Source organism: Aphis gossypii, chromosome 3, assembly GCF_020184175.1.
Source record: "Aphis gossypii isolate Hap1 chromosome 3, ASM2018417v2, whole genome shotgun sequence".
In the NCBI taxonomy this organism is placed as follows: Eukaryota; Metazoa; Arthropoda; class Insecta; order Hemiptera; family Aphididae; genus Aphis; species Aphis gossypii.
Window position 1 is genome coordinate 5,811,410 of NC_065532.1, and position 20,140 is coordinate 5,831,549.

At 32.4% G+C, this 20,140-nt stretch overlaps 2 protein-coding genes across 2 annotated transcripts in view; both read left to right on the forward strand.

Annotated features, from left to right (window-relative positions):
- Nucleotides 1-1,742: 1,742 nt before the first annotated feature.
- Nucleotides 1,743-20,140, forward strand: part of LOC114123761 (C-terminal-binding protein) — a 29,344-nt gene continuing 10,946 nt past the window's right edge. Inside the window, exon 1 of the mRNA XM_050204418.1 lies at nucleotides 1,743-2,484. The gene's annotated coding sequence lies outside the window, so the exon portion shown is untranslated. The remainder of the gene's footprint in view (nucleotides 2,485-20,140) is intronic.
- LOC114123762 (putative bifunctional UDP-N-acetylglucosamine transferase and deubiquitinase ALG13) lies at nucleotides 6,256-10,733 on the forward strand. The gene is made up of 2 exons (XM_050204417.1): nucleotides 6,256-6,699; nucleotides 8,740-10,733. Exon 2 carries the CDS (start codon nucleotides 8,754-8,756, stop codon nucleotides 10,272-10,274), a length of 1,521 nt encoding a protein of 506 aa, XP_050060374.1. The 5' UTR covers nucleotides 6,256-6,699; nucleotides 8,740-8,753; the 3' UTR covers nucleotides 10,275-10,733.

Here is a 20,140-nt window from a genome sequence, read left to right on the forward strand (position 1 = left end):
AAATCTATTTAATATTATAAATAAATATATATTTATGTATAAAAAAAAAACTGTGTATAAGTTTCTAATAAAGTGTTATCCTTCTAATTTGCTATCTATAATTATTAAATTGAACATTCCAAGATATATATTATATGAATAATTGTTTTTGAACACTATATTTTTATTCATATATTTCATTTTGAACAATTTGTTTATGTTGCTAAATCTATGATAACATTTTCAGACTAATAAGACAACAATGAATTTTTGATAAAAAAAAATCATGTTTTTATTTTACAAATTAAAAGATTGAATTGATTATTTTAATATACTTATGGATTCATTCAGTGCCGGATTTACCATTAGGCTAACTAGGCCATAGCCTAGGGCGGCAATTATTTTCTCCTGTTTCGTCTCTATAAACAGATGAAAAATTATTTTATATTAGCGCTTTCTTGGCTACGTCGACCATTGGGTCATATATGAAGCTCGTATTGGTTTTAAAAAAATGATTGTATGATTTTGAGGCGGCATTTTCCTAATAGCGTAGGGCGGCTGAAGAGGTAAATCCGGCACTGGATTCATTGATTAACCAATATCATTGCATGACAATAATCTAGAAATCCGAATTTATAAGGTGCCATTCTTTTTCTGAAAGGTGACAAATATAATTTTAATACCTTTTTGATAATATGTTTCACAAAATCATCACAATTCTGAATCCTCTGTCTGTAGCTGTTTAAAATAATAAAATATTGATTTATCATTAATGTTATATTAGTTATAATTTGAAGCTTGTATTTAGAGATAATTGAACGATGGGTCATAAGTGAGTAGAATGTGTTTTGTTTGGTTCCACAAATATTCACTAATGTAATTCAATACAATAATTTATAAGTCCTTGTAACAATTTTCAACAAGTAACAATGTATTTTTATATAATAAGAAATACAATTTAAAAAGTATTTTTTCACTATTTTACTTTGATAAGGTATATGATTTGTACTTTTAAGTAGTTGTAGTTCAATCGATTATAATCAAAAATTAGGGAGATCCGCTTTTTTGTCAAAATACCTTTCCATTTTTACTGCCAGTAAAATCAAGGGTCATAACTGAAAAAAAATTTCATGGGGGTTCCAAAATTTTTTTGAGTACAGATATTAAACACTTCATTTTTTTGGTTAAAAATATAAAATTTGTTTATTATCGATATTAAAAACATAAGTCAAACTGCAGTAACATCACTGGATGCCCCTTCACTCAAGCCGTTAAGCTCTGTTAAAATATATTATTTGTATTACTTATTGTATTTTTGTTATATACAGATTGTAAGTATTCGTTTTGTTAAATAATAAAAAAAAACTAACATAACTCGTACTGTAGTATGTATTTGGCATAATCATGAAAACCCAGACCATGAGAAGTGTAATTGGCCAATAGTGAAAATAATAACTTCTGGTACCGAGTAATCAAATTATAATTTTTTTGATACATAATATACACATATATTTAAGAGGTGACTATTGATTAAATATTGTTTTAAGTTATGTAGACCTAAGACCACACACGTACATTATTACATATTATTTTAAATTGACTAGTCTATTTAGGCGGAACAATAACAATAAAATATAATGTTTTTTGTTTTGAACTTGCTGGGCGTAAGGCGGGAAAATATTATTGAACGACAGATGGGGCGACGGTCGTACCGGGCCCGCGAACGCGGTCATCGGTGTTCACCGATGACTGTCCGCCATTTTCCGGCGGCTGTTTGTGTTTGTCTCGCGCACACACAACAGTTTCGGCCGCCGTCTAGCCAACATAACCTGATTGTGCAGCCGCCGCTGCCGCCGACCGCCGACGCCGCCGCCGACGACACCACCACACTGCTATCCGTTACGACCGCGACGACTGACCACCGTTGTTGTTCCGCAAGTGCGTACGGCGTACGACGATCTGTTCGTGTTCGCCCGCCACCAGTCGAAATTTCGATTGTTTTTTTTTTCCACGCACGCCGTTCAGTTTTCGTGTGTACCGGTTAAAGACGCCGCCGCCGTACACAGCGCGTGTAATAATATACGATAATATTACCAAATTAAATACACGTACAATCAAGTAAAATCGTTATTGTTTGTTATTTTTATTATCGTGTGTTATTATCATCGTTCGCCGGCCGGATTCCGCGGTCCGATGCTTGGACTAGTTTGTGCGCGCCATTTCACGACAACGATCCGATATTGCGGTCGCGCGCCAACGTGAATCCAGTGCATTATTTTAGTGCACAACAACGACGACAACGCGTTCTTGTCGCTTGCCGTGCGTGTGTGTTTGATCGAGTGTGAGTGTGTGTGTGTTTGCGCGCGTGGTTATCATCGTCGACGTCGGCCTGCCAACAACGCGGACGCTGCTCGCACAGCTAATATTGTCGCCGACAACGACGCCGCCGCCGCCGTTATAACAGCATCAGCGACGAGTGCCCCGCCGACGTGATCGACCAACAAGGTAAGCTGTGTTCTCTCAATGTCATGTTATGTTTGGCGTTTGTTATGATTGTGTCTTTACACATGCCCGCGTGTGGTGTACACATTACGCGTTCCTATAGCTATACGTTGTACAGATTAGCGATAGTGTGAAACTGTGAAGTGCCGTTTGTGTTTAGCCGGTCCGCGTATTTTTGGCCACCGCCTCGCGGTGTGGACAAACGGGCAAACAATATTATTAATCGTTTCGGGTCTACCGTTACCTCAGCCATAAATTGGCGCAATCGTTTTCCATGATATTTTTATATTTTATTTGCTCGTTGTTATGTGTCTTATGTATATATTTAATATTTATAATGTAACAAATGCAATTATACGGTTTTCGAGGAGAAGGGGGAGGAGACAGGCCCGGCCGATAAGGTGTTTGCGCGATCGTCGATTGTTGTGCGGGAGGGGGGCGGCGACAGGTACGTTCGATCCGAAATATTTCATGATTTTTACGATCCGATCATACGACGGCGTGTAGAGTACCGTATTCATTTTGTATTATGTTTAAATTTAACACAAATCAGTCGACCTTCCGTTTACCATGGTGCTATATTTATTATTTATGTGGTTTGTGATAAGTCTTGGCTCGTCTATTCAGCATTTAATCACTTGACCTTCTACAACTGTAGTAGTAGTAGTAATAGACGTGTTCCACATGTGCTTCCAAAAAGCCGTCATCGATACACAATCCTTAGTTGTAACGTTATAATGCGGCTTATTGGCACTACGTAAAGGTTTACCTGCACCATAAAAATTGTTTGCATACGAATAAAATGAATGTGATAGTCTACATGATTGACGTTGATCTTCGGTACGAATATGGTGGATATTGGTATATTCGTTTAAATATGAGGGTGACTCTTAACTAACCCTCCTTCTCTTTTATTATTGTCCATGGACACACCTAGTTACTTCCGGCATCAGAAAATCATGCGTATTTTCCCTCGAAAAAACAATTGGTGTGAAATTCCAGTGATTCTTAGTATTCCCATATTATCGCTCGCGCGTTATTATTAGTAAATATTAATTATTATTAGTCTTATCATATTAATAATAATAATAATCCGTTCTCAATTGAAAATTGCTGATTGTGCTGTTCAAACATCACTAGTTCGGTTTAGCAATAATAATTAATTGTTGTTGTACGTATTTTTTTTACGAAGGTTTGCACATTTTTTATACACATATGATAAAGTGCAGATTGTTATTTGTTACATAAAAGTACACGCGGTCGATGAATAAAAAAAAAAGCTTAGTCGTCCCGACAGAGTTTCGCGATTATCCTTAATGCTGACTGTGAAGAGTGGAGTAGGGAAATTTGCTTACGTCGGCGTTTTCTTCAAACTGATTATATAGCTTTGAAATATTTAACGTTTTTAGCTGTATACACATTAAATTACTATTGTTTGTTATATATTATATTGAACTATAAGGAATATGTTTTTTTTTCTTAACACAACCATATCGCAATAACATTTAGTTAATATGCGTAGGTATAACAATTAATACAATTTCGGACATAGTTCACGATGTTCAATGATGTCATTTGTGGAAGTCTGATATAACCGTTGTATCTCAGACGTGTATTATTATCACGATTAAAATTGTTTTTGTGGAAATGAATACACTTAATAATTATGTTATGAAATCATCCCTCTGATGTCTTGAACAACAACCCAATGATATTATTAGCTACCGCTTGACATTATTATTATTATTTTTATTAATGTGTACGATCGTTGCATAGATTTTGATAATGATATTAAAAGTGGTTGTTGTCAAGGCAAACCGTGTATATTATGTAGTAGTAATAAGTAATAACCACAATTGGTGGTGGCGGGCCGGTCGGCGGTGGTAATTGAGGCACCATAAATGGAAGGGCGATGGCGATGACAATGCGAAAAGAGCGCGCGCATTTTAACTGGTCTGCACGGCTGGCTGGCACGACGACGCGACTCGGTTTCGTGATCGTCGCACTGACGTTGTGGAGTGGCCGGCGGGGGGCTTCGCTGGACGTAACCGTCATCCGTTCGGCGGCGGCCCACGTCTTTTCACATCGTACCCAGAAAACACGCACGCACCGCCCCACTAGCCTCCTCACCATCGGTCATGCTATCTCCGCCGCCCCTGTCTAGTGTAGTAGAAGTGTATAATAGTGTATGGTATTCACTTTCGTGATCGCGCGGCTTTACCGACAGACCTGGGCCAGCGCGTGTGTATGTGTACGTTTGCCTGCGCGACGGCGGCGTCGTTCACACCGGGACCCACTGCACGCGGCCGACCGTCGCCGTCGTCGTTCATTCCTCGTGGAACGCCTCCCGCTGCCGAATGGAATTCTCGCCTACGGACCGCGCACATTTAATCGAATCACGACGGTTTTCACGATTGCATTATTGTGTGTATATACACATATTATAATATGTATACACGCGTATTATTGTAATATGCAACGTGCATGCGCAACACGGACCGACGAGTAGGTGTGCTGATATACGTATAATAATATTTCGTTCGTCTTTTTTTACCGTACACTCTCACTCTATATCTTTTAAAATCCGCGTGTCCTTTCCGTCTCCGGTTCATTAAGTGTGTTTACTACCATTGTTGGCAGATTAAAAGCGGTATCATGCAGTCGTCATCGTTGTAGATAATTGCCGTTTCGCGTTTTGACCGCGAGTTTTATTTTTTCTTCAAACGATGTTAATTCGAATAGTAATTGGACACACTTTACTGATGGTCATATTATCGAGATTAATTATTTATCTACTTGTCGCATTAATATAAAATATTATTTTATCGAGGTTTTTGTTGTTTGCTCTGTTGGGACATAACTAGATAACCGAGTGGTGTTGTACACGCGGGCTCCAAATGCTCCAATATATTTTATTTGGCGGGTGGTGACTGGTGACCAATATTTTTCACGCGGACAATACAATTTTTGATTGATATTTATATATATATGTATATTCATAGGAAGTTGGTGTTTGTTCCGATGTGAATCGGAATATGTTCCGCGTTTTTCCCCAAATTGTACATACAGTAGACCCGTTCCCCTTTATTCGCGTAACATCTGTCAATAAAATAATATAACGGAATACTTCAAAAATTACCCATATTGTGAACGAAATGGCGATTTGCATCACAAAACATTTTTTCCGTACATCGAAATATTTATTATCGTTTCATATAACCGACCTTGAAAAGTTTTGTAGTCTAGGGAAAGGTAAAAATATGTACCTACTATTCTCGAGCAACGGTTATTAATTAAATTTAATCGTCGATCGGCAGTGTTTGGTAATGGTGATAACGAATATTTATACTGCAATATTTTGCTGTCGAGTATTATAATATAGGTACCGCAAAATAAATACATGTTTATAAATATGAATATAAAATAATTATTATAACTGGAAATAAACGGATGCTCCTCGTGTGTTCCCGTTTCGAGGAATCGGTTTTCATGTGATTTCGTTTTTCATGCTGACAAAGCGAAAATCATGACATCAATTCGATTTCTACTTTACTGTCATCATTGCATCGCCGTGATCGTGTGGGCATGCAGTTTAAAACAATTTCATTGCCCTGGGCGGAGCGACGACGTCGTCGTCTAAAAAAAATGAACCTGTTTAAGTGTATTACAGCGCGATCTCACACAAATATATTAATATCATAAATTATAATATATATATATATACTTGCACGCACTCAACTATTTACGTGTGCTGCACACATAGGTAGGTACTAGGTACACGCATATTATATTATTATAAGCACACGCGCTCGAACGCACATGCACGCACGCACGAGGACCGACGCGCGCACCGTCGTTCGGCAGCCATAACGAGGCCGGCCGGTCGCATTGTGCGACTATCACATGGCACTATCACAGTACCGCAGTCGTTTCGGTGAATGGCTGGAGGAGTGGTGGTGGACGACAACAAATCGGTTATCACATCGAAACGACAGTTTAAGCGGCGTGTGGCCGTAGGTATATCGCGCGCGTTCGTTTCGCGATTGGTTGCTGCGGCGGTGTCGGTAGCCGACGGTCGTTCTACATTCTACAATGCTCCAGGAGATCACAAAACGCGCACACGCGGGGAGCAGCAGCTGCCAATAGTGGTGTATACCTACGCTTTAAACAGTTAATCGTGTTACCAGCTGCCGTTGTCGATTATAAATGCATATAAATGTATTATTATATAATATTTTTTTTTATCACGTTGTTGCAATAGTATTTTCTCGATCCAGTTGGCTTGACGGGTGTCGCATTATTGCAATTTTTTATTATTTTTTTTTTTGGGGGGGAGGATACGAGGATTGAAATTATCTGTTTTAATTAACTATAGTATTAGGGTAAACAAAAATATTATCTTTTATTCATTTATTTATACTATCAAAAACAACTAAAAATAAATTTAAAACAGTTTGATTACTGTTGGATTATCTTTATTCGGAACCATACAACTTGTTGCGGAATTACGTTGTTGGATTCTGCAATATATTACATGTATTTATAAAGTAATATTATCTCGTGTTGTCATGTACTCGTCAATGTTTTCATTTCCCGCCACAAAAATTAATAGTGCCATCGCTTCGTCGTGTCTCATACAATTGTTTGCATACTTGATACGTGTGCCCGATAACGTCTTTACTGACGATATTGTAATCCAAACTTTACCACGATTCAATTATGGAAACAACCACATTTCATCACGTGACACTTCATTTCGCCATACGCGTAGTTTAAATTTATTAATAACGATCAATAGAAATACTCATACACCCCCTCCTTCCATGCTATGATTTTTATTTTTATTTACATAACCTATCTTTAGCGTGTGTGAACGTAACGTGTTTATGTATTCTTCTCGCCCGTGTGCTCGTTTTATTATGGCCAAAGTGACTTGTTAAATTTTAGGGCGGAGGGTTATAATTTATAATGTTTTAAAGCTTTTCTTCTAAATTTTCTGTGTGACTTTAGGAATAATTTGTCAGTGCGTATTCGTGTAGTTAAGATTACTTAATTTATTTAATCAATTTTTTTATTTTAAATTAGAAATTGAAAATTAATTTGTCATCTTGAATATTAAACTGACTTAAAAAACTACACTACCTACCATATTATAATGTATTATACTATCATTTTTAATAATAACTTACAAGTCAAAATGTATTGATAAATTATTTTATTTTGCCACGTTTTGAACTTGGAAAATTTGAAATTTAGTCATAAATTTATATTAATTTTGGTTAATAATTGTTTTAATAAAACAACAAACTATTGATTATTTCAATTTTTAAGAATACAGAATTATTTTATTTTTTGTTTGGGATTTACCTTTGACTTAATTATTAATTATTGTGATTTAAGCAATTTATATATTATGAAGTATATCAAATACCTATTTTTATTTCCATTATACTTTGATTGGCATATATATTATCATTTATATAATTTATTTTATTGGTTATTTTACTTTTTATTTCATTGCACTTAATTTATGTAAAATGTTGGAATTTAATCTTCTTAGATATGTTAGGTTCTATGACCACGTAATATTTTTGTACTAACAATTTTGTTTGAGGAATTTAGGTCCTACTCTAGAACTTAAATTTGAACTATTTAATATACCTAAAGAATTTATTACATATCTTTAAATTTATCTTTTCTATATACAAGTCAGAAGTATGTTATATAATGTCATATTAATATTACAAGTAGGTTGGCATAGCACTTAGGTATTGTATTGATAGAATCTCATAACATTTTTTTTATCTTAACATTTGCAAATTTTAATAATAATTGTTTATTACATTAAATTCAATAGTTGTGTAGTAATATTATTTATTACTACGTGTTAAAAATCAATTTGTTGGCTAAAACTATTATCGTCTTAGAATTAATTAATTTTAATGATTTATTTAATTGTTATCAGTGTAATTGTTTGTACTTTTTGTGTTTATAATAAAATTTAAGATGATAATAAGAATAACGCACTAAAAATTAAATGGATAGTTTGAAGTCATTAATATTTTTATTATAAACTGCATATTATTTTATAAAAAAAATATACAAAAGTATAAAAAAAAAACATTTATTATATTAAACGCACAATTAAACGAATTGTCATATATTTAATAGACAGAAAATAAACTATGATTAATTTTTAGTGCGTTTAATATTACTTTTTAAATGTTTTTTTTTTAAATTTTTGTATATTTTTTTTAGGAATTGGTTTCAAAATGTTGACACTCTCCGTAAGAAATAGAAGCAAGTCTAAAAGAATCCAGACACCAAAAATTGATGAATTGTTAGAATCGGTTGGATTGATGAGACATGTAGTACCTAGAGATGGCAATAGTTTATTTAGATGTATTTCACAATGCGTGTTTTTAACCCAAAGTTGTCACATGATTGTACGTCAACAACTTTTACAATTTTCTTTATTGCAAACAAAAGAATTTATTGAGATGACCCAGTTATCAGTGGAAAAATATGCAAACAAAATTACTGATACAAAAATAGATGGTGAATTATTGGATATGCGTATAGCTGCTAAAATATATAAAATTAATATTGTATTTTATGTAGATTCTTATCCTTTTATACCACTGAATATTGAAACTCCAAATGCAATAAAAACTTTAAATATTTGTCTCAATTATGAAGGCACTTATGATTTAGTTCTTGTCAAAGAATCTGTTGTGAATATTTCATTTTGTCAAGCAATTATATATGAAATGCTATACAACAATGTTTTTAAACTATCTGGTGTAGATTTTGCTGTAAAAGAAATGTTGTTTGATAGAAAATTACCAGCTTCAAGGTCAAGTGACCGGATTAGTTTGGAAAAAAGAGCTACTTGTACTGATATGAAAGAGCTGCTTGAATATGGTATTACTCCATTCCCATTCAAAGTGGCTAAAGCTTTGACACCTAAATTATACAGAAATACAGAGTATGATATTTGGTTAAATAATAAAAAAGAAAAATTCTACGGCAGGTGGAATAATTGGGAGTTTAAGGAAGGTAGCAAATGTATGGTTTCTATTGGCACTCAAAAGTATTATTGTTACATTCAACGTATTCATGGAAAAAATGAACCAGTTGAAGTATATGTTAAAGATTTGGCCCAAAAAATGTTTGTGGAATATGATCAATTAAAATTAATACCAGTTGAACAAAATATGAGAGAATTGATAGAGAGTCCTATACAAATTAATCAAGTATCTTCAACTATAGTTGACTGTAATGAATTTATTTTTCGAGGTCCTGAACAATGTGAAACTCCTCCTGTTCAGTATTCAGGCATAATTCATGGACCAACAATTCATGGGATCTTTCCCGGTCAAATATTTCATCCATCTTATGTTCAACAGCATCTAGCTCTGCCTATGTCTTCTCTAAATTTGACAAATAATGAGAATGTAATGCATCCATGGTATATGTCTACACCTCCGCCAATTTTATCAAACAATTTTCATCCATTTAATGAACAAATGATTCTATTAGAACCTCTTCCCAACAATTTAAATAAAAATTGTATTTCACCAAACTTTGTGGAAACTTTATCAAAGTCAACTGGTGGACCACACGTTCAACCTATACTTTCGCCATTTCACTGTGGTCACCAACCATGTACACCATGCAGTTGTGTGCAGTTTAACAATGGGGAAGAAAGTGTGGCCATGGATTCTAATCATGCGTATCAACCTTGGCTAGTACCAGAGTTCGATGAGCCTGCCAATGAATTGCACCAATAAATGATTAAGGCTGATATAATGTAACAAGGACTGATATTTATTAATCTTTATGTGATAAAAAGTAACTCTTTATTCTAATTTAGAAGATATTATTATAAAAGGACAATTTTTTTAGTTTTATATTGTTATTTTTTTATTCCTACAAGTTTGTTATTAAATTAATTTTTTAATTGTAATTTTTCAAAGTGACTTAAACGAAGACTTATTTTATATTTTTATTTGTATACCTAAGTATGGTTCCATTATTAAGAAAGTATTTATTTTTATTTTTTGTTTTTAACTGAATATGTTTTTTTTAAATACCTAATTTGTTTCAAGGTAGTTAAAAGGTTTGAATTATCTAAGTTTAAATGTTTTTCATTTTTTTGTTATTATAATTTATGATAGAATTATTATGTTAATGAATGCAGTTGTGAAATTACATACAAAAGTCAATTTTTAATAAAATATGTTATACTGTATTCTCAAATATTTATTATTTTTATTTTAGGATCATATTATCATTTTGTTATTAACATGTTATATCTTAAAATTCGAAACATCCTACTATGTTAAGATATTAAATCATACGAGTTGTAGGTTTAATAATTAATATTATAATATGTGTATAGATAATAGTATACAAATTAAAGATAATAAATTAAGTGATACTTTCTATTTTCAACTTATAATCACAAGAAAGAATCTCTTAAAGTTATAAAATATTAAAAATACCCATTTTTTAAACTTATTAAATAAATACACAATAAAAAATATGGTTGAATTCAATTTTAATCCATTAATTGATTTTTTGCCACATTATTGATAAAAATGTTTGTTTTTTACCACCTACTTGTCCATGTTAAATGTTAATGCACTTTTTTTATAAAATGAATATTTAAAGTTTTCGATTTTTAATTGTATATTTGTAATGATAATAGTCTTTTTTTAACATAGATTTACTGCTATTCTTTAAAAAAAATATACATACGTCACAAGGTTAAGATACTTCAAAGTGAATAATGAAGTACGTTGTATTTGTGTATAATAGATAAATTTGTATTATAAGAGTACTATATTAGTACATGTTAACAATACCTAATTAATAACATTAATAATTTCATTTAATCACTAAAACGGGTTTTTTTCGTGTTTAAAGATTACGATTTAACTAATTCATTTTTTATTATGATATTGGGTAAAAATAATTTATGAATATGTTGGGATGTTTAAGATGGTTTGCAAAATTTGACTTTCACATTTCAGAACCTGCCCCTTTATCATCTCCCACAATCGAATGTTGTCTGGTGAAAGCATACGTATTTTTCACGCGAAAAAAAAACAGGCCTTGTTTTATTTTTTAACTGTCCGAACACAATGGTAAAATAACTCCACAATATGACTGCACAGTGCACACACATGACGATAGAAATCGGAATTAAACACGGTGATCGGGTGGTTCGATAATAAGGAGTGGAAAAGGTCTCGGCGCGCCTCTTGACCCTAAACCAGAGAAGATGAGAAAGAAATAAATAAACCGGTTGTGCGTGCTTGTATGAATATTGAACGCGTTGGACACGGCTCCGTTGTCGGCGTTATACTCCCAACTCTCAAGTCCTTGTTGGCGGCTTTATTTAACGAAAATGCACCGATTGCTAATTAAAAAAAAAAGTATTTATAAAATTATTTTAAAAATAGAATATTACATCGTTAATTGGTATTTTCGAGGCGAGTAACACATAACGATGGTACATTTTACATACATTTTAATGGTTATATGATACAAATATATTATAATAACTGATTTTGTACAATGACATGAACGTTGTCTCGTTCGAAACGTGTCCATTCAGCACAGACCCCCTCACCTGTGTTTTCGCCAGCTGTACATTAATGTTAAGACTACTCTCGGAAGTAAAATGTCGTTCACTACAGTGGCAATACTGTTAAATCGACAAACAACACTTGCCTGTACTTCTCTCACTCCCTCTATACCCATCACCATACATTATACATTCGATATCCGTGCTTAATGTTATTGTCTTATTGTAACGGTTCTGTCGGAGCGGTTTGGTTGTTGATAAAAGGGGAGGGATGGGTAGAAGAGAATAGAAGACTATTGGCTTTAAAGAGAGAAAGAAAAAAAATCACTTTATTCTCTATTCCTATCGCCGAACAAAGAAAATACTAGTTACCAGTACATTATTATAACAATATTATAAAGTTGATCCAGCGTGAGGCGCGTGTGGTAGTGGTCGGAGCAGCAGGTGTCGATAATACGCGACGCGTGCGTCTGGTTTATGGTTATTGTTCGGTAAAGCTATTAAAAATAATGTATAGTTTAACTCACCTGTGTTTTCTACGTATCGTCTTATCAGTAAAGTTAACAAAACAGAGCATTCCAAAATTTTGTTTAGTGTACTAACGTACAATATATACTAACAGTGACTAGTAAAAAATAGCTAGTTACACCAACTTTGACGTTATGGCGTTTAAACTTTTAAAATCTAATTTAAATTAATCATAAACCGCAATGATAACATTATTATTGCGTTTTTAATTCAGCGTCCTTCTCTAGTCAATAGATCCTTGCAATCTTTATATTACACGTACAATACATGAATTAACATAGGTAGTTCAAGTTGCACTTTTCACACTTAAAATACAATATTTGAATTCAAAACCTTGTTGTTTATTTATATATTTTTATTTACCTGTAGTATTAGAATTATCTAAAACGATAAATTAATACTCCAAACCATAAACGAATTGATATTATATTAGCGACACATATTCTTCATTATTAACGACGTTCTTATTATTTATCGCTTAGTGCTTACGTGTAGTTTTAAATGTATTATACATATTTATGATGGTGAATTTATCGTTATTTATTTAATGTGTCACTTGACAAAATGTGTTGTACAATTGTAGTTACCTCTCCAGTTTCTTAATAATAATAATTGTCATTATTAATGATGCCTTGGATCGTCGGCGTACTTGTAATATATTCGGACGTGTGTGCGAGCGTGCGTAATTTACCGTTTCACTTAATAAATAATAATGTTTCGTGTCGTGATATTGTCCTTTATGTTTTGTATCACCGCGTCAGTAAATGTATTATCAGATTTACATTTTACTTCCTTTTTAGACGTGTCTGTATTAAATAACTCTAATTACGCCTCAAATTATGTTGACTGGTGTGTTTGTTTTACTCTATCTAGAATTTGTTTTAATAGCTTATTATATTAAATGCATGATACATTATATATATATATATATATATCACTAATGTACGATAAACGCTATATTGGGCTGTATTAAGCCCAAATACAGTAAAACTCATCGTCATTTGCGACACCTATAGGTACTCGTAGTTAATTAATAAACCAATTCATAGAATTTTCTGGTTTATTTTTCTATTATTAATATAACGCTTGCATTATGTTTATTTATCACTATTTTTCTATGTCGCAAATAGGTATATCATTGCGTTTTTAGTTGGGTATTGATTTTGTTGTACAAATTATTTTTTATTTTTACGAAAAAATTGAAAATTTCAATTTAAACAAACCGGCAATGAACTGTATTGTTATCGAAATTATACCAGTTACTTTTCTTAGTCCTATTGTCGTATTGCTTGTGATTTACTTATTATATTTACGTGTCTAATCTGGTTTTGGCACTAAACTAGATACGGCTGATACACGATGTATATTCATTTTAACGACAAAATCAGTATTCTATTTTCTTAGGTATTAAGAATATATTGTTATCATAATTTGTTATTTTTACTGTGTTCTACCAACGTCGTATGAAAATGTTTCGGATTTCAAGTAAATGTGTATACAAAATACCTCACTACTATATTTTAGTGTACGTAATTTTAGAAAACCCTTAGCTAATTTAATCATTAAGTTTTGTGATAATACCTATGTGTGCCTGCTCTATTGGTTTGTATTGTATGTATACAGTTAGATATTCTATAGAATGTAGAATTAAATAAATTATAGATATTTAATATTTGTTGTACATTGTGTATAGTTGTAAGAGTTTCTTAAACGATTTTTCAGCTTAGATTGTGTGTTCTGTGAATTTGCATAAGAAAAGTTGCTTTAAATATTCCGAATGCAAATTAAACTTAACCGTCAGAACCAAATCATTAGCAAGCAAGGGGAACTCGACCCTGATTATATCAGTGTAATAAAAAATAAATAAAATCTAGTATTTTAATTGTTAAAATAAATGGACAAAATATGCTCATCTTGAGTTGTTTAAGATAAAATCTGTACACTTATGTATAGTTTATTATATTTTTTACTCGATAAACCGTTTTGTTATTATTAGATATTCTGATCTCTGGAGTATAAATGGCTAATAATTATAATATTATAATTAATAATTTTCAATTTTACAATGATTATAATATGTGATTTGTAATAACGGGTTTTTTTCCTAAGATAATAATATTATTATTAATTATTATTTTTTAAAATTTCATTGATGATTATTTAGTGTCTTCATATAGTTTGTACGTAAGCATTTTAATATAATCGTTGAATCTTACATTGCCACCGCTTATCAATTCCAACTCCTGTGTAGTTGGTATATATTATACGTCTGTAAACAGTCACTCATGTTACTGGCAACCGTTCAAGCGAACCGTTATTTGATAATTAAATAAAAAAATAATTAAATCTTTATTTTTCTAAACGAGGAGGAGAGAGCAGATATTGTCGACGAAGCTTTTTTCTTTTGGGTGGGAATTGTCGTGGTTGCGTGGCGGTTCTTCCGTCCTTGACGTTGGCGGTAGGTTACCGCAAAGGTGGAGTAAAATATAACACAACAAACGACCAAAACAAAACTCATATTGATTTGCTCGGTCAGTTGTGCTTGGAATAGAATAGACAGAGTTACTGTGGTGGGGGGGATGGGTGTGATAGAGGGCTATAATACGAGCGATTTTTGACTGTGGACGATGACAATGAATAACATCCACCACTCTCCCTATACACGGCCTCGCAATAATAAACATCCCTTTGAAAAAAATACGTGGCCGTCGCGTTTGTCCTTCGCCCCTCGATCCTACACAACAGATATTTGACAAGTTCTCTGGCGGGGTAGTAATGCTAGCCGTTAAATGCCACGTTAAACGCCGCCACAAACTTTTCCAGAAAACTATCAATTTCCGTTGTTCTCGTCAATTTAACACTAAATAATCACAATAATAGTACTTGAATGTGCAATAGTGTGCGTCCCATAAAAATCGTATCATTCTGAATAGGTCACTATGGAGGTATTGTTAATTTCCAAACTATAATTATTTGTTTATGTTTAACAAAATTAATTTATTTTATTTTTTCGAATACATAACATATATATGTATAAATATAGATTGTGTTATTAAAGGTAGAGTAGTCAATATTATTGAGTACTTTTTAATTGATTTTATTGCCGATGAGCCTTAAAATTAAGTGCACGCTTTAATTATTTGTCATTAACTCTTCAATTGCTTTCGTTACGATTTTAGGTTTAATAATCGTTAAAGTTTTTTTTTTTTTTTTTGTTAATTTTTAGACATAATTCGAATATTCTCTAATTCAAAACCGTTCAGTTAAAAATGTTTAACAAATGCGAAACTTTATTTTTGTATCTAAACATTGTTCATAAATATAATTATAGTTATGGCAAGAATCCATGATATGCCTTCGTGATGCCAAAAATTGCAACCATATAATTTAATTGCTCGCTATAATAACCTGCCGTACATCAGTAATGTCTGGGCATGACTTAATAGTAATACTATAATGTAACAACTTGTTACAATTTTTAAGAATCAAATTGGATTGATAATAGTTAATTAACAGTTCATTTAATTCTTATTTTATTTATAATGACGTAACTTGGAATTGTCGATTGTAGCTTTTAATAAGGGTGACTTCATTAAAGGTGATACTGGGTTCCAGTTGTTTCACTAAATTATTCATATATTAGTGTTCCGTATTGTGTTACGTAAACAGAGTATAGGTAAAAATATATGAATTTATATATAATATTATTGCATAACATTTCTCTCGGAATAATTTTGAATGTATTTAATCAAATTATTACAGTTAAAGATACCTATAACTTGTTACATTGCGATATGATTTATGAGTCAATTTTAAGTATTAATGATTTGGCAAAACATATAAAAATGATCATTCATTTGATAATATTATGATTTAAGTTTAGAACAATAAAAAACAATTAATGTATTTAATGTCGTTGAATTTTTAATAATTTGATAATATTTACGTGTTAAATTTAATGATCAAATTGAGGTCAATGGAGCAACATTTATTGGTGAGAAATGAGAATATTAAATTGTGTCATTACTATAATTTTTATTACAATTTGATTGTTGAAATTAGGTTAAAGGTAAACCTAATACTTGTAAAATCCAAATAAACATGATTTTTATTTAAGTATAAATTTTGTTATTTTTTACTGTAACGTATACGTGTATAACGTGTACATAAAATTTATGATGAATGAAGTCTCGTTCGTATGATAATATTAATTATCTGATTTCAACTCAATATATTTTTCTGAAATTATTTTATGTATTACACTATTACAGCATTTACACAATAGTATAATTAGGTATACCTAATACTTGTAAGATCCGATTAAACACGATTTTTATTTATAGATTTAAAACCTAACTTTATTTAATCTTTTTATTATTTTTTACTATAACGTAACGTGTACATAATATGTATGATGAATGAAGTCTCGTTCGTATGATAATTTTAATTATCTGATTTTAACTCAATGTATTTTTCTGAAATTATTTTATGTGTACAGTATTTTCACGATAGTATTATTATTCAAAATTTAAATTTAACTATATTTTATTACCTAAATGTGTTTAATGTTTATAATTTTATCGAAATTTCCATGACAATAAGGAAATGAAAAATAAAAAACAATTTATAATATTGTGATTATATGTATAACATTTATATAGTAGATTTATTGAAAGATGTTATCATAACTGACGTAGGTAAAATACCATTTTCTTACTCTTTATTTATTTACTACCTAATTAAACAATTTATTGTCTTAATGATCACATAATGTGTGTTTATAACCGTATTAAACTAAATATAAATATTTGATTCAATATTATATCCTCGATTATATCAAATAGTAGATCAAATAATGATGAATGAAGTCTCGTTCGTATGATAATTAATGGATGATTTCAGCATATCATTATATATTCTGATTTTGATCTACTTGTTTTGTAAAATATTTATTTACTGATTGACTTTTTTAAACCAATTAAGAGTTAAATAAAAATAAAAACGGTAATTTATTAATATCCTGCGTGTAATAGATGCCTAAAGTATCTAGCCTATTAAACGGTGTAGTACAAAGACGGTGAAAGTTATTCGAGTATTAATAAATAAGTAGTCATACAAAAGGAGAGCTGTCGCTATCCACCAAAACGCGACGAATTAGCATTCCACGAAATTCATTCATAATATATTGTAATTTATAAAAAAAAATGGAGTGGGACAAAATTGCCATTATATTTTAAAAATAATTATTTTTAATCTAACACGTTAACCTATTTATTATCACTAACGAAAAATCTATAACAAAAAAATAAGTTTTGCGGTTCGGTGCTCGTGTACTCGATTGCCGTCAGTTAGCTGTATCGCATTGTAAAAACTTAGAAAAAAGAAGATTATCGGTATTGTGGAAGTGGTAATACTAGTACAAACAATAGTTTTATCTCGTTTTTGCATTTTTTTTTTATTAATTGTGACAACAGTTGTAGTCTTGTTTTTCGATATAGATTACAATACGGATATGAATAATAATTGCTGGTGGCGGATAAATGTGGGAAATTACGTCGGAATAGGCGGCTGCCGCCCCTGTCTACGGACAGCGCGCGTTATGCCATCCATCGGCGGGCGGTTCGCCGTCGTCGTCGTCAGTATTATTATTATTATTATTATTATTATTGCTGTCGTCGTCTGGTCGTCATCGCACGCGCGGCGGAAAAGTCCGACGTCGTGTGTTTCATTACGACGCGTTGGTGTTTGTGGTGCGGAGCGGAACATCGCCGTTCACCCCTACCCCTGCGTACCACCACTAGTCACTATACCGTTTGGTCGCCCACTTGTTCGCCCCCGCCGTTGCTTCCGTGTGACGATGGCGGCAGCAGTAGCGGTAGTGGGTAACAACAGAGCAATAGCAGCACATCAGCAGCTATATTCGGGAAAAATCAATGGCACTATTACCGGCGACCGGCCGTTCCTCTTCTCGCACACCCTGCTTTGTCGACGTCGTCGGTGGTGGTGACGACGACGACGACGACGCCGCCGCCGCTTGTTTGGCAGGCAAGGGCTGCGTTCTCACCCGGCTAAACGTCGCGCCGCTGTCTGTGATTGCCTTCCTCACCATTGAATTAACTCCCTCGCGCATGTTCAACGGTTATTTGTTTTTCTTCTTAGACGACCGAAGACGGTTAAGAAAAAAATGACGATCGTCATAATATTTTCCTGCCACGAATTCGCGCGTTCGAGTAACCGAATAGTCCGCAAATTTAAGCACGTTAAGACATAGCTTTCGTTATGTATGACTCGTCGCGCCATTGAAATTTCTCAAAATTTCGTTTGAGTTATGTATATGAAAATGCGGTATTGCGATTATAACAATAACAATATGAATAATAAATAATAATAATATATTATTTATATATAATTGCGAGATGTAAGTTGTCTGACGTTCGTGTTAGTTTTGTTAACTGCGTGCGGCAGACCCAACGTAAGTACCTACCTACGCCGTCTAGTGTATTGCATGTTCACGATTATTAACTGACGTCGTGTTTTTACCGGCGCACAAGTGGTTGGTTCAGTGTTGGTCATAACGCGACATTGTCGTTTTTGGTTATATCGTTTGAAAAAAAAAGTTTTAATAGTTGCGTAAACTTAAAGCAAATTATAGTATGGAAAATTACATCGATTATTGGTGGATTTTGGTTTTAAAATAAACGATTCGCACAACGTTACGTTACTCTGTACGAGTGTACATTATATTATATAAATCGATCAAGGACAACGAATACAAAGAGAAAATTAAAGAAAAGAAAGAAAAAACTGGTGTTAGGGAGTTCAGCGTTGCCAATAACAAATTCGTTTAACCCGCCTCGACAAAACTGAATGAACTACCGATAACCACAATCGTCTCCGGTCGATGCTTCCCTTCTTATTGACATGTATTTCGTAGCGGCAGTCTCGACTTCAAAAAAAACTTGTGTCTTTTGGGATACCTACACGGTTATTTTGTATCATTTTCTCAGTTAAATCTGTTACAAAAAAAGTATATACTTATATTATTAATTATTCGTTCAGGTTGGAAATTAATTTCATATTATTAGCGAGCTAATTTTTATTTATAATGTCTTCTTAATTAAGAAAAATAACTGTTTGCGTGTTATTGTTGTTATATAGCAACCGTAAAACCTTAGTAGATAAATAATTTCTCAAATACTTTCTTATAGTGTACAAATATTAATTCCTTTTTGACATCAGTGTACTTAGGAATTGTTTCTAAATGAAAAAAGTAATAAAAACAAAATATTGATTATGCCTATGCGTTTATTGATGTTGCTGGCTGTAATTTTTCGTAATTTGTCACCAAATGTACATAACTGTACCTATATTATAATTATTGATCATTTTAATATTGCATTTCATTTATATTAACGATTAACAATTAAAATAAATTATAGAAATACTATCAAAGTTTATTTGGCAGATAATTGGAAAGCATATATATAATCATAATAAAATTTAATGTCAATAGATTTATTTCATACAATTCAGTGT